Source organism: Carassius auratus, chromosome 32, assembly GCF_003368295.1.
Source record: "Carassius auratus strain Wakin chromosome 32, ASM336829v1, whole genome shotgun sequence".
Taxonomy (NCBI): Eukaryota; Metazoa; Chordata; class Actinopteri; order Cypriniformes; family Cyprinidae; genus Carassius; species Carassius auratus.
In genome coordinates, this window is record NC_039274.1 from 22932424 (window position 1) to 22946716 (window position 14293).

General features: G+C 36.2%; 1 protein-coding gene across 6 annotated transcripts in view; it reads right to left on the reverse strand.

Annotated features, from left to right (window-relative positions):
* Window positions 1–1023: 1023 nt before the first annotated feature.
* LOC113051858 (protein MRVI1-like) overlaps window positions 1024–14293 on the reverse strand; it is a 32804-nt gene continuing 19534 nt past the window's right edge. For 5 of the 6 annotated variants that reach the window (XM_026216008.1, XM_026216010.1, XM_026216007.1 and 2 more), the window contains 17 exons: window positions 14045–14218; window positions 12938–13012; window positions 12806–12852; window positions 12652–12708; window positions 10387–10719; window positions 10007–10082; window positions 9471–9594; window positions 9330–9360; window positions 8414–8554; window positions 8192–8323; window positions 6501–6654; window positions 6351–6400; window positions 5126–5209; window positions 4905–4972; window positions 2995–3114; window positions 1933–2064; window positions 1024–1855 (listed from right to left, as the gene is read on the reverse strand). In XM_026216008.1, the coding sequence (XP_026071793.1) occupies window positions 1618–1855; window positions 1933–2064; window positions 2995–3114; window positions 4905–4972; window positions 5126–5209; window positions 6351–6400; window positions 6501–6654; window positions 8192–8323; window positions 8414–8554; window positions 9330–9360; window positions 9471–9594; window positions 10007–10082; window positions 10387–10719; window positions 12652–12708; window positions 12806–12852; window positions 12938–13012; window positions 14045–14218 (2036 nt within the window). In that variant the 3' untranslated portion in view covers window positions 1024–1617. The remainder of the gene's footprint in view (window positions 1856–1932; window positions 2065–2994; window positions 3115–4904; window positions 4973–5125; window positions 5210–6350; window positions 6401–6500; window positions 6655–8191; window positions 8324–8413; window positions 8555–9329; window positions 9361–9470; window positions 9595–10006; window positions 10083–10386; window positions 10720–12651; window positions 12709–12805; window positions 12853–12937; window positions 13013–14044; window positions 14219–14293) is intronic. The other variant, XM_026216011.1, reaches the window with a different exon arrangement.

Sequence of the window (14293 nt, forward strand, 5' to 3'; positions counted from 1 at the left end):
AGAAAAGTTCCTTGATTATTACGCCGGAGTGAGAGTAGTATAGTACAATGGTTCCTATCCATATTGTCCTAGAAAATTGCGACTTTTCATTTTCCGTCTTAGTACATGATGTAATTTCAGAATAGTCAAGTTTTAAACAAGAAAAATATAGAAACTTTGGTCATTTTTGAGCGTGATGCTAACGGTCTAATCCGATTCAACGACCAACGTTAAGCTAAGCTAAGCTAAAAGTACTACCGCCAGACCCGAGGATCGGCTGAATGGATTTGAAAATGGTAAAACTCAACTGTTTAACTCTAGGGGAGTGAAAAATTAGCATATTTTCCAAAAAAGTGGATTTTCAACTCTTTATCACAGAAATTTTTGAACTTACTGGAGAAAGATTTTTTTTGTTGTTGTTGCCAAAAATCTTGATTGTCCTAAAAAATGACAAAGTTAAATGAGATAAAAGTAAAATCTAACATGCACTGAAAATGAGATAAAACGTCAATTTTACATGCATTGAAAATTAGATAGAAAGTAAATTATGAAATACTAAGTTTTAATTATGACGTAAAAAATATTAGATAAAAAGCCATAATTACAACACAAAAAGTGCAAAATGCAGATAAAGTAAAAAAAAAAAATATATATATATATATATATATTATGAGATAAACTAATCACCATGGAAGCCTAATTTCCATAACTATGATTTAAAAAGTAAAAAGAGAGAGAGAGAAAAGCATAAAGTGTCAAACACATGACTAATCATTATGAAAGCCAATTTCCACCACATAAGGAAAAAAGGCTTCGGTAAAATTATTACATAAATTTTTTTTTTATGAGATTTGAAATTATAAGATACTAAGTTGTCATTATGAAATAAAAAGTCATTCTTATTATAATGGGATAAAAGTCATAAGACAAATGTCAAAATGTTTCAGGTTATTAACTCTAATGGTACAATTAATTGTAATAAAAAATAGGCTTAATTTTCTACCACGCATTGCATAGCACGTGTACTCTAGAAACAACCACAAGTGTTTTTCAAACACCTTTATTACAAGGTGAAGTGGCATAACAGTAAACACAAGCACACATGTGCAAATATGAATTCTTTCATGCTAGTTAAAAGTGCTCTTCCAAATTGTGAAAAATTCTGTATTATTAAAACCAGTGCTCTGAAGGCACAACCCCACACAACCGGTTGCAAAATATTGCACTTTAGGATCTACCTTGGAATGTCAATTCAAATAAACAACATAAACAAAAGACTTTAAAACATACTGTACCAAATTTTCTATTAAATATTGTTTTAATATATCAAATATATATTTCACAAAACCTGAGAAGTTTAATCATAAGGTCCGAGTGGTATAATCTTATATCAAATGTTTCTCCGCAAAAACAAGAAATCCCAACTTTCCCAACCTCAAGTATTAAAACGTATCAATTTAGTTTATAAAGCAAATCAGATTTCTCATCTAAGCACACTTGGTCCCTAAACAATAACAAGTAGTTCTGCTATTTCCTAAATGCAGTGTGAAAGACTGGAGAAACAATATGAGCTGTTTGTTAAAGAAATTGCCAGCAGAATTCCCTTGATCTGTCTCTCCATGATGGAAGAAAATAATGTCATTCTTGGGCAGGTGTCTTCGACCCCACATTCAGTCCGAAAAACTTCTTGCCCGGGACGGTGGACTTCTCTGCAGGCGTGTCTCCGCTCTCACTGTAGCAGTTACTGAAGAAGCTCATGACACTGACAAGTATGAGTGAAGTGAAAAACAGAGTGAGGACGATCCAAAGCACTCGATTTCTTTGGAAGAATCTTGGGAAAATCCGGTCAAAAACCTCTAATGCCTCCTCAAACCTGCTGCAATAGGACAAAAACAACATGACAACTGATTCACTGACAATGATTTGACAGGCAGATACTTTGAAGCCAGATACCTATTAGTCTTCATGTCTTTATCAGTATTTCCTCTTGCTTCCTCCTCAGAGTCCTTCTGCTTCTCTTTGGCTTTCTCTTCCTCCTCCTTCAGCTCTTGAAGTTCTTTAAACCTCTTAAGTCCTTCCTGGTATCTACAGTGAAGTTGATTTCCTTTATTAATATACAGTAGAAGCACAATGTCCCTTCTAAAACCTTCTTAAAAGCTTTGAAAAAATGTGATTACACAAGATCATTCCCAAGAATGTCTATTCAGATTTTCACATACAAAATTAAAAAATGACACATTAAAATCAAATGATGTGAGTATCAAGCAATTCGCCAATTTCGTGTGTCCTCATTATCTATAATTTTTTTATAGTCTACCTAAATTTAGCTTTTAGTCTGATCAAAGGATCATGCTTTTGTTTACATAGTGTTTTTTACTTTACATATATTTTTTTTCCTATTATACTTTGACATTTCACATAAAAAAAAAAATAAAATAAAAATTGTAGGACTGTCAAATCGATTAACCACACCCAAAATATAAACTGTATATAGATAGATATGATTCGATTGATTATATATATATTTATATAAACTTGATTTCAATTTCTCAGTTTTAATTACGGTAATTTGTTACTTTTTTACAAAAGTAACAAAGAGAATTCTAGAAAAGATTTGTTTAAAATAAATGCTGTATTTTTTTTTTGTAATTTTAATTTTTTTTTTTTTTTATACATATACAAACAACATCAAATCACTATTTGTCGTACTGAAGTCTTATACAGGATTGAAATAAATCTAGTGCTATAAAGGTTGTAACAACATATTTAGGACAGGAGTATATTGTTTAAATATCACCCATTGGAAAAACCCATAGTTGTTGACAACTAATCTGAATATTGGGAAGAAAGAATCCTAAACTATGTTGGTCACCAATGTTTCCCAAAGATCGTTACCTTTGAAATTATACAGCTTCATCAATATAACTAGTCATCTAAATAGATTTAAGTGTCTGTTGTTTCATGTGCACGGTCACACAGATTTATTTAAGTGTTCAGTAGTGCCAAGCCTATTACCCTTTTTTATACGCTTCTTCTTCAATCTTGGCTTTGATCTCTTCTGTAATCTTGTCTGAACTACAGACGACTTTGGTTGGCGTTGCTTCACTTTCCTGCTCCGTCAAAGGGTTTCCACTGCTTTGTATCCCATAGGGAAAAAGAGACAGAAATGGCGTAATAACAAAGTTAACATTACGCAGATGTGTGCAAACTGCAGAACTGTCTCTCTCTGTTCATAACCACATGTAATAACAATAAAAACCTCTAAAAAAAAACTTTGCTCTGACAGAAGTGAGACATGAGATATTTAAACATGTCCGTTGGAAGGTCTTTAAACATCACGTGCTTTAGAATAGCACACAAATGCTCCCAGATTGTTATTGCCTGTCTTTGAGTATAAAGTCTGATGACAAGCTCTTTGCCTTTTCTTCCTAAAACTGTAGAGATGACTGGTTTTTGTCAAACTGTCCTTTCCAAATGTTTAGATCTAATCACAAAATAGGATGTAAAAGTGAGTGCAGATGGGATTTCAGGTGGGATTCTTGTGCTATTTTAAGCACATGGAAAAAACTAGAAGGTAAGTTATAATCTTCCAAAAGGGCCACGCTCTTAAAAATAAAGGTTCTTTAAGAAACTTTAACAGCCATGCAAACTTTCAACTGCACAAAAAGGTTCAAAGTTCAAAAATATATTACCTAAAATAATGCTTAGTTTAGAAATATCAGTACAAATGTACATCACATCCAGTCTTTTTCATAAAAATATATAAAAAGTCTATTTTATCAGCTATAATACACTTACCAAAATAACAAAAGCAGTCTGTAACACTTTAGTTTAGGGACCCATTTTAATTATTAACTAGTTGTTTATTAGCAAGCATATTACTAGCATATTAGCTGTTTATTAGTACTGATGAAGCAAATATTAATGCTTTATTCTGCATGTGCATATTGTAGATCCCTTAATCCTATCCCATACCTGAACTTAATAGCTACCTTACTATTAATAAGCAGCAAATTATGAGTTTATTAAGGCAAAAGTCTTAGTAATAGTTAATAGTTAATAGCTAAATTAGTTAATAACTAAAGTGTCAACCAGTCAAATGTCAGAAATTTTGAAAAAAGAGTGGATAAATATGTTCAAATACTCCATTTAATGTTAAAGTACTTTACATAAACAAGTTTCTAAAGCATTTTTCTTTTTACAAAATCTGTCACTGTTTGGACAGATAAAACACACAGATGTAGCAAAAAACATTTGGGTCACTTAGCATTTTCTTCTGTCACATATTTGATGACATATTTCTCAAATCAGGGATAGGCATAAAATAATGTTTTCAGAATCATTCATACATATGAAAAACATCTGAACTGAACAAATCGTTGTAAACTGGCTCATAGAAGAATAGGAATCACTTCTTTGTGGCAGTTTTTCTTGTCATTAAATGATAAAACAAGCCTTTACGAAACAAATGGTTATTGAAATCAGAAATGCTAATAAATGCACATAATATCTTGTGGGAAAGTGTGATGTGCCACAACTGAACGAGGATTATTTTTTGGAATCAGCACCCCAGAATTACTAAGAAACAAGCATTGGGTTTATTTCAGCAAATATAATACTGGGAAGTGTAGGGTTATTTTAATAACTGTTGACTGAACGGTACTCTGGGGAACCAAAAATGGCTCTGGCTATGGCTTCACTGCAAAAAACCCTTTTAGAAGCCTTAAATGTTGATAGTGTTTCTGCCATGCAAAAATACAACATTCTCCGGTCGCATATCTTAGAAGTCTTCCATAGTTTTAAGCAAACTGAGGGGAAATAAGTTGTACTAATACATTTCCAAAGCATTACTTGATGGACGTGTGCTCATGTACATAGTTTATGAGGAATGTGGCGGCACAGAGTCGAGAAAGGCAATCACTTACGGTTTGTCAGGCATATCTTGTTGTGTGGGGTCTGAGGAACTGCCATTCCTAATAGTGTTCACCTCACACTAAAAAAACAACAGAAGAATACAATCAAGTAAAAACAAAAAAACACAAGCTCTCATTTTGATGAACTGGTCATCTCGATAAAATGCTACATGTAGGAAACGTATAAATAAAGCATCATTAGTTACATCTGGCTGGTGACAGATAGGACTCACCACCGCAGAAAGTGGACCAGCGGAGATGCTCGTTAGATTAGGCCTGGTAACAACAGCCACACTGAGTCTTCGTCTGGGCGAAGCCTTAGAGACACAAGGACACACTGTCTGAAATGAAATACTTCACATGAAAACATTTTATCTGTATATAGTCAGGTTCTCTGCTTCTCTAATCTGTGATATGGATGTTGTTGGTACAATATTAAAAATACAGGATTTTAAAAGGATGTTTGCAGTACCTTAGGTCCAGCAATCATATATTCACTGAAATAACCATATTTTGGGAAATATATGATTCTTGAGATGATTCTATGAAGATTAAAAAGGTGTTTGATGTTATTTTTCATCATTATTAATGTTTTCTAAAGAGCCTGTCCTCCAACAAAAAACGACCATATAGGTCGTTTGTGCAAGCATTTATTACGACCTATATTTACGTTTTAAAGTTAAGCGCCCTCTAGCGGGCGTAAAAATAATGACAATATTGCGTTGCGTCTGTCATCATGAATTGACGTATAACGTCATTACCAATCAAAACGCACGTTTATTTAAATGCAATGTGTGGGCGTTTTACACCAATCTCACAGTATTTCCTACATATTTTACTACTGTAGGTGGCTTATTCGTTCGAATGACCACACCTAACCCCACCCCTAAACCTAACCCTCACAGAAATCATGCTAAATTATGATTTACTGAGCATATACATTTTCGTGCACATCCATTCCCTGGGTTCAAACCCATGATAGCATGAATACATATCAAGGTATAACGCAATAATCTACTAACTGAGCTATACGAAACGCAAACCAGAGGGCAAGTAAAAGAGTATAAAACATTAATATGAAAACAACCTTTTGCCGATAGGGGCGCACTTGTAGTATACGCTCTGATGGGTCGTATTTCAGGGATTTGAAACGACCTATACAAGTGTATTAGTTGGAGGGCAGGTTGTTTTCTAACGGACCACAGAAGTAAAAGAAACCAACATTTGCTGTTTTTAGTCCATGTTTGAGTTCAAGCTTCGAAGCCATCCACAAAACTTCAAATGTTTGGGGTCAGCTAGATTATTATTAATTTATTTTTCACAGATAATAGCAAGGAATGTTTCCTGAGCACCAAATCAGTATACTAGAATGATTCCTGAAGGATCATGAGACATTGAACAATGCTGAAAATGCAGCTTGGGCTATATTAAATCCTTTAGCAACAGATTTGTGCCTACCCTTCCCAGTTGCACAACCGAGGGTCTAAATGGACGTGGAACACCATCCTCTGTATGAAACACATAAGTAAGAGATGAAACATAAGCAGGTATGTCTTGGGGGGAAGGTGGGGGGGGGGGGGGGACCGTAGATTTGATGTTTCTGTTTACCTCCAGGGTCCACTGAGCCCACATGACAGCGGCTGGAGTTTTGGCTGGCAACCTTCTTAAACTCCATCAGCTCAGCATGGTCCTTCTCATACGTCCTTTTCAGATTCTCCACATACTGCATCATCACCTCAGTGGCCTTGTTCATTCTCTTCTCCTGGAAGGAGACAACACAGGAGTTACAAATGATCATAGACGTCTAAACTTGAACTGATCATAATGTATAGTACCTCTAACATCAGAGGGAACAATCAAAACCTAAAGCTACTCCTAAATTCCACAGTATTACAATTATTGGATTCTCTCATAAATAGTATTCTTAACATGCCCAGTAGATTAAGAAAGTAAATGGTTACTAGCTGTAGTACTTGTGCAGTCAGTCCATTAGATATGGTAGCACTTTATTTTACAGTCCTGTTCCTCATGTACATACTATGTACTTATTATAGTAATTACAATAACTATGTAATAACTAGGTACTAACCCTGAACCTACCCCTAAACCTAACCCCACCCCATTGTAGTTACCTTGTGTTACCAGAACTTTCTTAGATAAATACACTGTAAGTACACTATAAGTACATGTTAGTACATATACTGTACAATAAAGTGCAACCTATATAATGATAGTTCGAATTTAGTTGTTTAATTTACTTATGACCAAGAGAAAACGTTTGGTTTCGCTACACTATTGACAATTATCTTTTTTTAGTGAAATTTCTTTAAAGGGGGGGGGGGTGAAATGCTATTTCATGCATACTGAGTTTTTTACACTGTTAAAGAGTTGGATTCCCATGCTAAACATGGACAAAGTTTCAAAAATTAAGTTCTGTTCCAAAAATACTCCTTCTGGTTTGTCACAAGTTTCGGAAAGTTTTTTCGAGTATGGCTCTGTGTGACGTTAGATGGAGCGGAATTTCCTTATATGGGTCCTGAGGGCACTTCTCCTGGAAGAGCGCGCGCTCCCGTATAGCAGAGCAGAGAGAGGCTATGCACAGACAATCACTGATCAGAGCGAGAGCGTCGCGAAATGTCACAAAAGGAGGAGTGTTTTTGGTTGCCAGGGCAAGACAACCCTGCACAGATTACCAAAGAAAAAACAGCATTAAGGGACCAGTGGATGGAGTTTATTTTTACAGAGCATCAACGGAGTTGTGCAAGTGTTTGTGTTTGTTCCCTGCATTTCGAAGATGCTTGTTTTACAAACAAGGGCCAGTTTGACGACGGATTTGCGTATCGTTTATTTCTTAAGGATGATGCAATCCCAACGAAAAAGGGTCACGATCGTGTGTTGGAACCGCAGGCGGTGAGTAAAACTGCTTCAAATATCTCTGCCTCCGTTGAGTCGTTGCTGCTGATGCTCTTGTTCAGTTTCAGCCTCGGGATCTGATTCTGGATCATAAATAAACGGCTGGCGCTCGTGATTCTTTAGCTCCGCCCACACGACACGCCTCCAGGCGCTCGTGTTTTTCCGGGAAAAATCGGTACAGACTATCTTTCTCTTATAAATATAATAAAACTAAAGACTTTTTGGAGTTATGAAGGATGCAGTACTACTCTATAGGTACTCAAGATTAACAGGATATTGAGTGAAAACGAGCATTTCACCCCCCCTTTAAAAATTCTGTAAAGTTACCCTGACGCACTTTTAGTAGTTGACAGGAGGTTATGATGAAGTTATAACAAGCATCTCACCTGCCGCACGGCTCCCACCATTTCAGCCCTGCTGGAGAGGCGGTTGGTCAGGCGATTCAACAAAGCAATCGTTTCTAAGATATGCTGGTAAAACTCCCGCTGCTCGATGTTCTGACCCACCGACACAGTGTTCTGAAATGGTACACCAACAACAATTCCAGTTATATTCCAGTTTAGTCCCAACATGTGTGTTTCTGCGGGCTGTTTACATTGGGCTCTGACCTTGAGAGCATTTTTAAACTCTTCCAGTTCCTTCTCAGCGTTTTCCTCAGTCAGGTTGCGCTCTCTTTCTGCCTGTTTCAGCCGCGACTCCAGCGTGTAATTGTCGTTGCGGAATGCTAGGGACAGCTGCACAAAGGCGTTCTGCAGGGAAAGACGAGATGCATCAATCATCACTGTGAAAGTATTTGTCATTGTGAAAACACTTGAATCCAACAGTTTTCACCAAACGTCAATAAACCTTGGGCACAGTGGAAACGATAGTAAAAATTATACGGAAATTTAGTTATTTTGTAGGTATTTTTGTAAGTGTCATTCTCAGGACAGTGCTACGTATGAGATAAACTTAATTTAGTAACATTCATTATTTCATTTATATAGTTTTAATGCAAAATATTTTTTTAACACAATATTGATTTTGTTTAATTGATTTCACAATATTTCAGCAATATTAAGATAACTTTACTGTCAGGATCAAAGAGTGCAGTACAGCTAGTATTGTCTGAATATTAAAGAGACAAATACGTCCAGCCCTTAACCTTCACTTGCATCATCCGGGGAACAGACTGTATTGAATAAGGCATGTTTGTTTCCTCACAGGGGACAGGAACTCCCTAAAACCGATCGAACTGCCATGTCCGAAGCCAGGCTCAACAACACAGACAGCAATGGCCTTTGTGAACATATCAAAACCACCTAATTCTGGAAAACACTACTGAACTAGAGCAGATATGATGCAGATTCATGTGCAACTGGACTGATCTTTTCTTTATTATTTATGAGACCAAAAACAAGGGCCAAATACAAGTAACAGAGTGAAAAATCTATCAATAAATCAATAACTAAATGCCATTGTCATTAAGAATTTTATCATTTATCTCAATTTATTTATTCACATGAAACTCAAGAATATACACACCTCAACTTCCTTCTCTGAGAGCGAGGGTCCGCTGGAACATAAAAGAAAGGAAAAGAAGAAAAGAGACAACATGTTACAATTGAAAAGGTTTTTTTAAGGAATCGATCAATCAATGATCAAATGATGGTTTTGTGAGCGCACCAGCCAGGTAAACCCCTGTGCAGTTTGAGCTTGCGTAGCATGATGTCTGAAATGTTGGGCAAAGAATCAGGTTTCTCTTTGGCCTCCTCTTCACTGGTAGAGCTGATAAGTGGAGAGGATGGACCTGAGAGATAAACCAATTCCTAAGATTTAACAGCATATTTAAGATAACAGTAGAAGGAAATCATTACAAGCACTATGCGACACATATGGTGCAACATAGTGGTGTAAAAATTACATTTTAAATGTATTTCATGCAATATAACAAAGTGGAACACAAAATAAGTTATTCTATAAGTCTTATGTTTGTGTCCATACACAATATAAAAATAAAAATAAAAGTTCCAATGTTGTTTTGACTCAAGCTTTCATCAAAATATCTTATTTTGTATTGCAAAGAAGAAGAAGAAAGTCACCAGATCTGGACTGACTTGAGGGTGTGTAAATTATTCTAAAATGTTGTTTTGCCATTTTTGGAAGAACTATCTCTTCAACAATAAGCACAGACTGAATCAAGATGATCACACAGTTCATACCTTGCTCCTGCTCCATTTCACTCAGGTCAGGAAGCTTTGGGCTGGAGATGCTCTGGTTACGCATCAGTTTGTGTTCCTATGGAATGAAAACCATAGTGATTTTACTAAATCAGTGACATAACATTCCCTTTACTCTACCAATTGGGCTCAAATCTCAGAGAAAGCCATAAAAGGAACATTAAACTACTAACACAGCATGGTTACTAGGATGGCCAAAGACAACACAGGATTACCTCGCGCAATTTGGACAGTTTTTTAACGCTCCCAGGTGGCACAGGGAAGTCCTTGCACCCGGAGGACTTATATAGAGACTCCCTTGATTTGTCAGAAAGACTGTTCTCCCCTTTGGGAGCTGCATTTGTCATGTTTATGGAGCCTACCGTGTCCCAGGAGACTGCTCTCATCAGAGGAGGGAAAGCCCGTATTGTTTTGATTTCGGCCGTGCACGGGGCTTGCTGTGTGGGTGGCCGGGGGACGGGTTTGGCTACCCCTGTGGCTGGAGGCTGACTGATGCCACAGCCAGAAGTCCCCTCCTTTTTCTGGGCTGCGTGTTCGGAGTTCTTCCCCTTGTCTGCTGTTGCATGATGGTCTGACTTCTTCTGAACCACAGAAGGATCTCTGGCTGGTACAGAAGAGGAATAACGCAGGGTTAAAGTTCCTGAAGATACCTTTCTCTGGTCACAGGGCATCCAATCTACTAGCCTTCCGAAGGTCTGAGGAAGAACAAGAGAGTGAGTGAGTTTAATGATTACGAGAAAGAACAAGTGCAATAAAGCGTTCAGTATCACTTTTCAATACACCTTTATTTACATTAGTATTATGCATTAAAGGATGAAATAAACTCAAGCATATATTTATCTAGGCTAATGTTAATGTTAATGTGATATAATGTAAAATATGTTTTATATTTTATATATTGTTTTCTATATATATATTAAATATACGAATTAACATAACATAAAATCATGTTTATTAAAAATACATACACACATACTGTATATATATATATATATATATATATATATATATATATATATATATATATATATATATATATATATATTAGGGGTGTAATGGTACGTGAATTTGTACCGGATCGTTTCGGTACAGGGCTTTCGGTACGGTGCACGTGTGCAACGAATGACTGAATGCAATATTTTGTGTGCGGAACATATACATTTTCGTGTTTCCAAACGAACATATTAAGTGGCGGAAGTCTTCGCGTTCATCGCTGGCGCGCTGCTGCTAATGTAGGTGGCATAGAGGGAGGCCGCCGACAGACCAGGATCTTGTCTTCACGACAACAATATCTATATTTCATGTTGAGCGTAAATATAAAGCCTACTGATAAAGGACACAGTCAACAGTATTGACGGCAAAATAGTCACCGGCCTAAGGTTTTCAAAAGGCATCACGCGAGTGTAAACATCACTATAACTAGGAAAAAAACGATTGTAATTCAAACGCAGCTCCCGTCGGTATTTAAACATACCTTTGCTCTTAATTCCGATCAGTCCAACGCAATAACGAAATCTGAGCAGGTCTAAAAACTGAAACTGTTGATGCTGCACTTTACACTTTGGAAAAGTGATATATTTTTTTTTAAATATGAGCAGGCCTACAAGCTGGGATTGGTAATGCTGCACTGTAATCATAGTTATTTATTTTTATTTTTCATTATAGTTTATTATATGATATTGGTTTGAGACTGAGAGTATTTTATTTAGTGGAGAACTTTGCATCAGTATTTTATTTCCTATTCTTTTTTTTTATTATATATATATTTTATTAAAAAGTATTTTTAAAAAGTGTAAACAAATTGTTGAAAAAAAAGTTTATAGTAATAAACAACCTGCAGTTTAATGTTTGCATTTCTTTCCCTTACTGTACCGAAAATGAACCGAACCGTAACTTTAAAACCGAGGTACGTACCGAACCGTGATTTTTGCGTATCGTTACACCCCTAGCACATATACATACACACACACATACTGTATATGGGTATATGGGTGGGTGTATTTTAATAAACATGATAAATGTTATAAATGTGTAATAACAAATAGTATTTAAAAACACATATATTGCAGCTCAAATATTACAAATGTGTTTAGATAGAAATTAATAATTTAGCTATTATATATTATATAATATTTATTATGAAATTAAATATATGTATTCAAGTCTTACTTAAATGGGTAAAAAAAACTACTTCATATCAGCTAATATAAATGTGAAAATAATGAAATTAATCAGCTATCCAATATGAATTTAAACTATAATATTTTTTTTTTTTAATTGGAATTAACATACGTTTAAATGTCTAAAAACATAACATTCACTTCAAAATTAAGTATATTATTTAAAAGTATACAATTTCTATAAAATGATCTATAAATATATTTTTCTAAAGTGTAGCCTACTTTTCATAAAGGACCTGATCATTTGGGTCCAACAGTCTAAACAACGGTCATCAACTACAATGTGACTGTTTGTGACAAATTTTAAGTAAAAATAAAAGGAAAAAATATTAATACAGGCCACTTTAAAATAAAACACACACACATCTGATTTTTTAAATATCTGAAACACCAAAGAAGGAAGATTACAGCGAGAAGAGCAAAAGACATAACATTTGTTACACAAACCTCCTGCTCTGGCTTACTAGTGCCCCCTGGATCAAGAGTTGATGGTACCTCCAGATGCTAAACACATACACAAACATAAACAATCCAACATTTATCATCACCAGGAGGACACAACATCAACACTATACAGAAGGGAATCTGAAGTGGAGCTCACCTTAGTTATGGAGGGACTTGCTGGAGGAGTTGCGGTGACCTCAGGACCTGGTGGAGAAACAAATCCATTTAGTTTAGGTCAACCATGGCAGGGATCTCTGCAGACAAACGTCACTGAAAGCAGAGCTGGTACCTAGCTGTGACGGTGAGGAGAGGGAGTTTCTGGATGGTCTGGGGGAGGAGCAAGGCGTTGTGTTCGGGGAGAGAGCTGTAACCCAAAGACACTGTTACCCATTTTTGGACACACACTGATTATCATGGTTTCACTTCGCTTTATCTCTCATCGGCCTGTGGATATACTCCAGTCAGTAAGCTAAAGCTGGTGTGCAGGATAAAGGAGCAATTTGGCACACAGGTCATTTGAGGACACGCGGACATGTACGCAATGTTATAGCCCAATAAGCAAAGAAGTCACAAAAGCTAAAAACAAACAAGTTGCTTCTGAAATAAACATTTCAAGATCGCAACAGAAACAATAGTATTCACCACTTGAAAGAAGTTATTCTTCATTATTAATATCAATGGAAAGATAGTTAACAATGTGACATGTTGTGAGTTACCATTGACAATAATTCAGAGAATTTTTTATTTTTATTTTGTTTAGAGTATGGCACTTACAATGGAAGTCTGAGTGGGATAAACGACATAAAATAGAGATCTCAAGCTACAAAACAAGACTCGAACAATGTTAACATTAGACAATCTTTAAATTCCTGTCAAGATCATGTAAAGCTTGTAAGCCCTGTAACTTTCACATGTGCACAAGGACACTAAAAAAGTGATGGAAATTCAGCAGTACATCAGTCTTTTGACAAAAAAATAAATAAAATGGTCATCTTTTACTCACCCCCGCATCATGTCAGTCCAAACCTGTATGAGTTGCTTTCTTATGATGAACATATAATATTACATATAAGATATTTTAAAGGTTGCTGGTAATCAAACCGTTAGTGGTTGCCATTGACTTCCATAGCAGGAAAAGAAAATACTTTGGAAGTCAATGGCACCCACCATCTGTTTGATTACCAGCAACTTTCAAAATATCTTCTTTTATGTTCAACATAAGAAGCAACTCATACAGGTTTGGAACGACATGAGAGTGAGTAAATGATGAAATATTGTTATTTCTGGGTGAACTATGCCTTTAAATGCCCTTTAAAGCCCCCTTTGCTAATACACCCTGGTTGAGATCCACTGTCCTAGATGGGAAAGCATTAATGTTTCTAAAAATCTGTTGTACCTGTTGGAGATTCACCGAGACTACAGGTGGAGCGTCGGCCTCTGCGCTGCAGGAAGCGATCGCTGACTTTCTTGGCCTCCTCGAGCAGCTCCAAGTTCTTCTGACGATCGTCTTCAGATAACAGCAGCTCAGGAAGCCGATCCTTCACCAGGTCCAGCACGTGCCCATCATCATCTCAAACACAAATACACACAAACACACAACCTAAACACAGCTGTAATACACACCAACCTGCCAACTCATCTCAAA